This window comes from Haliotis rubra, unplaced genomic scaffold (assembly GCF_003918875.1).
Source record: "Haliotis rubra isolate DU_JTF1 unplaced genomic scaffold, ASM391887v1 Scf4, whole genome shotgun sequence".
Taxonomy (NCBI): Eukaryota; Metazoa; Mollusca; class Gastropoda; order Lepetellida; family Haliotidae; genus Haliotis; species Haliotis rubra.
Genome location: NW_025767079.1, coordinates 5,028,016 through 5,033,712, shown reverse-complemented (window position 1 = coordinate 5,033,712; position 5,697 = coordinate 5,028,016). Strand labels below are relative to the sequence as shown.

Genomic DNA, 5,697 nt, shown 5'->3' with positions numbered 1-5,697 from the left:
CATCTTTACCACAGGTGTCAGACTGCAGTGATGACTGGCCGAACCATCCCAGGACCTCGCCGTATCCACCCCAACATAGTTCGACAACGTTTACGTCATCACGGGATCAGACCACGACGTCCCGCCATACGGCCTATCCTGACACAACGTGTGTGGTGCCGAAATCATGTCCGCAGACCCTTGTTTTGGTGGAGAAATGATGTTTTTACAGATGAGTCCAGGTTTAACATTTCCCATAGTGATTGACGTCAACGTGCCTATAGGCGCGTGGGAGAACGTTATGCACAGGCCCGTGTCTTGGAAAGGAATCGCTTTTGTGGTGGTTCCGCGATGATTTGAGATGGAATAACAGCACGCCAAAGAACTTCTGTGGTGATTGTTCAGGGCAACTTAACTGGTGTGGGCTACAGGGATCAGATCTTTCGACCTGTGGGAATTCCTTTTCTGCAACATCATGGCCCTTGGTTAACCTTCCAACAGGACAATGCCCGCCCTCATACGGAAAGGGTTGCTATGGATTTCTTGCAACACCACAACGTTGATTTACTACCTTGGCCTGCAAATTCACCGGATCTCTTCCCGAAAGAGCATGTTTGGGTCGAGTTGGATCGACGTCTACGCCGTCTTCCTCATCCACCAGATAACGTCCTTGACCTTGCAACAGAACTTGAGAGAATCTGGCGTGACATCCCACAAGCCTTCCTTGCACGTTTGATAGGCTCTATGCGTCGTCGATGGATTGCTGTTCTCAATGCCGATGGTGGACATACCCGTTATTGAGCTTGTGACATGGTTGCTGACCCCTGTCCGGCTTGTGGACTCGTGACGTCATTGTGATTGACTTTTCAATTGAAATTCTCGCGACTTGTTATGGTCTCATGATCCCTCCATTAAAGTTTATATGTACCTTTGACATTGTTATCGTACTTATCAACTGGGATAATATTTTGACAATGCAGTTTCTTTATGTGCCTAGTATATGATCCATGTATTGGTGTAGAGTAATACAACTTACCCATGACAGATTACCCTCTCATTAGATGATAGCAGTTAAACAACATGGGCATAAAAAATTAAGAGATTTCTTTTAGATTTTTGGTTTTAAATGTGTTACTACTGTAACATGTTTATAAGTTTATTCAAACAAAGATTATAAGATAATTTGAAACAGTCTTGTAACTTCCTTGAGTAATTCCTCCAAATGCAACTATTATCGGTATTTAAAGTCAATATTAATGTTGAATGTTATTTACCGTTTAACCTTTCTGCCAATTTTAGAGCTGCTTTAGCACAATTTAGGTGTAGTAATTTTAAGATAGCTGTAAGAACTGGGTGTTATATCAACACTAACTATAATCAAAGATTCGGTACATCATGTAACTAAAGGTCTAACCTATATTGAAGAGGAATTCCGTGTATTGTTCCTTTGTGAATCCCATTCACAACTCTTAGAGAGGTATATTACAACATTTCTTTAAAAGCCTTACACTTTATATTTTTGGGGTTATCTTCCAGAGAATACTAACGGAAATGTAACTTGTAAAATATGTTGCTTTATGTCTATTTAATGATGAAAGGATTGTTATAAACACTCCTGAAAGATCATTGTGCCCCTGAAGACACTGTATTTTTGTTAATGTATGTTGGGCATTTGGCCTTTTACTGGAAATAAACTCTAACATTCAAGTCATCAGCATTGTGTGTATTAATGACTCGTAATTTCCATTCTGTAGATATTTCAAAACTGTAAATACTGTTTCACATCATATCTTTTGTCTGATCAAATCTGTCGCCAGAAAGCTGAAACTGACAGATATTTGGGCCAGTTGCCATTCAGATTGGATAGTTTCGTGTGATGGATACATAAAATGTATTTGCATCATGTATATCAATTACATTTAAGTAATTAATTAATCAGTTGCATAGGTGGCTGAGCTGGTTGGGTCGCTGACTTCGTTTGCTGGCGATTAGGTGCCTGACTCCAGGGGGTTCGAATTCCCGATGAAACTCAACCCAAGTACTAGAATCTGCACTTTACTGAGAAAGTGTATCCCAAGTATAACATATGTTACATTTGACCACTTTCTAAATGTCATTGTGTAATCACAAATATTAATGTTTCTTTGACAATACTCTTTTTAAATTTGTCATTTACATGATTGGTCGTGTAATGATCAACACCCTGCAAAACGTTTAATTGGTGAATTTTTTAAGTCAAAGAAATTTGAATTTTAACAAATATTGACTAATTATGAAAACATTTCTAATGTTTCTACAACATTCTTGGCACAAGCACCATAAAAGGCTGTTACCAACTTGCCACGGTCAGGGCCATGCAATCAGAATCCGGTCAGGAGGTACCCTTCCTTCAAGAGCTGTGAATCATTAATGTGGAACTATTTTTGCAAGAAGTATTGATTCCTAACAAGCACATCTCGGAGATCATTTTGATATATAATTCTTTTATTCGCCAAGTATGTTGAAGAACTCACCTATTTCTAGTTTTTGAAATGCATTTAGAAGCTGCACGAGCATGAATACATGCCATTTTTACAACTTCTTTTTAAACTTTACACGACGTTTCAGAGCTAATATACATAGATAAAACATGTGTACACAATGCAAGGAGGGAGAATGTACAAAGATAACAATATAATTACATAGCCAACAACACAAATAGGAAGTCAATAAGACTGAGAAGCCAATACGATTGGATTAATGCATAAAGAAAACAATGTATTGTGTACACAAATCCAAAAGTGGGGGTGGAGTGATGTAGAATACCAACATAATAGGAAACCAATTGGATAGGATTAATGTACAAAGATAACAATGAACGGATTAAGCCAAGAGATGATAGGACAACAGAGTATACACTGGGAAGGTAAATGGCTTGGTCCCGGTTAATGGCTGGCTTCTTTCTCTGCATCTCGATGCTTTCTTGAAGTTTCCGCTTCTTCCAGTGGTTGATGTTGGTGTGTAGAATCTGGGTTTGTTGCCAGGAAGTATTTCTAGTGGCCCTACAGATTTCAGTTTGTCCTTCAGTCAACGTCAGTCACCGGTTATTATTTTTTCTTCGAATTGGATCGGGGAGATCTTGGTGACTTTGAACTTGTGTGCCGAAAGGACCGCGTTGCCATCGTTACCATGCTTATGAACCCTTTTCATATGATTCAGCATGTAGTCTCTCCGATAGAACCTCATTTCACACACATCACACTGGGAAGGCTTCTCCGCGGTATGAGTTCTCATGTGTCTGGTTAAGGTACACCTTCTGACATATACCTTATCACAGACAACGCATTCAAACGCCCGTTTCTTACCTCCTGTTTCATAGTCTGATGCCATTATGTGCTTCTCGAACCCCTTTTTAATCGCAAATGACCCTTGACATGAATTAGACTTGTAAGGCTTTTTAAGAATTTGCTTTCCATTTTGCAGTGTCTGCTTTGAGTTTTTGTGCATACCAACACCCTGTTCCGGTACATTATCAGAACCGCGGTTACATTCCCAAGCGGAACCAACTATAGCTTCTTCGTTGTCATTGCTACAACGTTGTGTGTTCAGATCCCGAGACTCAAACTCAAAATGACGACCTGTGTTATTCTTACAGGTAACGTCGTCTGACGGTTGTGGGACGTTATCAGACACAAAATTCAAATTTATCTGTTCATCACCGTGTCTACGATTCACTTCCGAATGTTCGAATTCCAGAGTCTTTTCAGTGTCTTTGAAAGTAGGGACGACATGGTCGTCCATCATGAACACGGACTGAGTTATCTCGCTTGTCCCATGCTTCTCATCACCAATGAGCTCCCATTTTTCACTATCCGCCTTTGTAGTTTTGTGTTGTTGTTTTCCTTTATTGCACCACGTATTATATAGATGTTTACTTTGTTTATTCAAATCGTCCCGCTTGATATTTGAAAGACACACTTTGAGTTGATAACCTTGTGTGTTGGCTTTCTTGTGTTTTGACCGTTTGTGATGGCCTAGTGCGTCGTTTGAAAGGTATGTCTTGTCACACTGGGTGCACTGGAAGGGTCTTTCACCCGTATGTATCCTCAGGTGAGCCTTCAGCGCAAATGCAGTGGCCATTCGTCTCCCGCACACCTCGCACGTAGCGGAACCAACTATAGCTTCTTCGTTGTCATTGCTACAACGTTGTGTGTTCAGATCCCGAGACTCAAACTCAAAATGACGACCTGTGTTATTCTTACAGGTAACGTCGACTGACGGTTGTGGAACGTTATCAGACAAAAAATTCAAATTTATCTGTTCATCACCGTGTCTACGATTCACTTCCGAATGTTCGAATTCCAGAGTCTTTTCAGTGTCTTTGAAAGTAGGGAAGACATGGTCGTCCATCACGAACACGGACTGAGTTATCTCGCTTGTCCCATGCTTCTCATCACCAATGAGCTCCCATTTTTCACTATCCGCCTTTGTAGTTTTGTGTTGTTGTTTTCCTTTATTGCACCACGTATTATCTGGATGTTTATTTTGTTTATTTAAATCGTCCCGCTTGATATTTGAAAGACACACTTTGAGTTGATAACCTTGTGTGTTGGCTTTCTTGTGTTTTGACCGTTTGTGATGGCCTAGTGCGTCGTTTGAAAGGTATGTCTTGTCACACTGGGTGCACTGGAAGGGTCTTTCACCCGTATGTATCCTCAGGTGAGCCTTCATCGCAAATGCAGTGGCCATTCGTCTCCCGCACACCTCGCACGTAGCTGCGTTTGGCCTGTACATTTCCAATACACGTTGTTGTTATTTGCTTTAACGTCGCACGCACAACTAAGGTATTTCGGCGACGGGGTAGTACGCTTAATAAGAAATGAGGGGGAACTAAAAATAGAAATTTTTGAAAGAGTGGTGTTACTACAAAAAATAATAATTAAAAAAGCATAAAAAACAACCCTCCAAACCCCCTCCCAACAAAACAACTACTGAGTATTAAGGGAAATTTGAATGGGAGGCCGAATTAAAATGGTAAAAAATATTAAATAGGTAAAGAGTAACAGAGATTTGGAATTAAATATAGTTGTAGTGTAATAAATGGTTATTGTTATTGTTTTTTGGTTTCCAATACACGCCTAAGCCCTCAGTAGATACAAGAAGAACAATAGTCAACACACAGGAAGTGACGTCGTGAGACAATACACGTCTTAGCCCTCAGCAGATACAAGCAGACGAGTAGTCAAAACATGGGAAGTGACGATGTGAGACAATCTTCCGGTCACGTGCTGAGAGGTTCAAGGTAGATTTGGTGGATATGGTCGATTCACCTTGATGTCTTCTCAAGTAGCTGCTTTACTTTTATGTGACTTTGAGTAAAGTTTGCAGTTCTGGAAATCTTGAAATCCGTTTACCTTGTTACTGAAACATAAAATCGGTTGTTATATATTTTACATCGGATAAGTGCATAGAAAAAAATTATACGCAAAATTAATATTCAGTTTTTCCTAATAAATGTATCGTCATGTACAGCGACAGAAATATAGATCATTATGGCGACAAAGGAATGAGTGAGTTTGGTTTTACGCCGCTTGTAGCAATGTTCCAGCAATATCACAGCAGGGGACACCGGAAATGTGCTTCACACTTTATACCCAGGAATCTAACCCAGGACTTCAACGTGACGAGCGAACGCTTTAAAAATATGTATGACATCGACCACGTGTTTGGGCAGGCACG

The 5,697-nt window shown here is 40.2% G+C and overlaps 1 protein-coding gene across 1 annotated transcript; it reads right to left on the bottom strand.

Annotated features, from left to right (window-relative positions):
- Positions 1–3,051: 3,051 nt before the first annotated feature.
- Positions 3,052–4,752, bottom strand: LOC124287130 (zinc finger protein 808-like). The gene has a single exon (XM_046723612.1). The coding sequence runs from the start codon at positions 4,750–4,752 to the stop codon at positions 3,052–3,054; it is 1,701 nt and encodes a 566-aa protein (XP_046579568.1).
- Positions 4,753–5,697: the final 945 nt, after the last annotated feature.

Excerpts from the sequence above, each read along its gene's own strand:
- LOC124287130 (XM_046723612.1), bottom strand. The coding sequence starts at position 4,752 with ATGTACAGGCCAAACGCAGCTACGTGCGAGGTGTGCGGGAGACGAATG.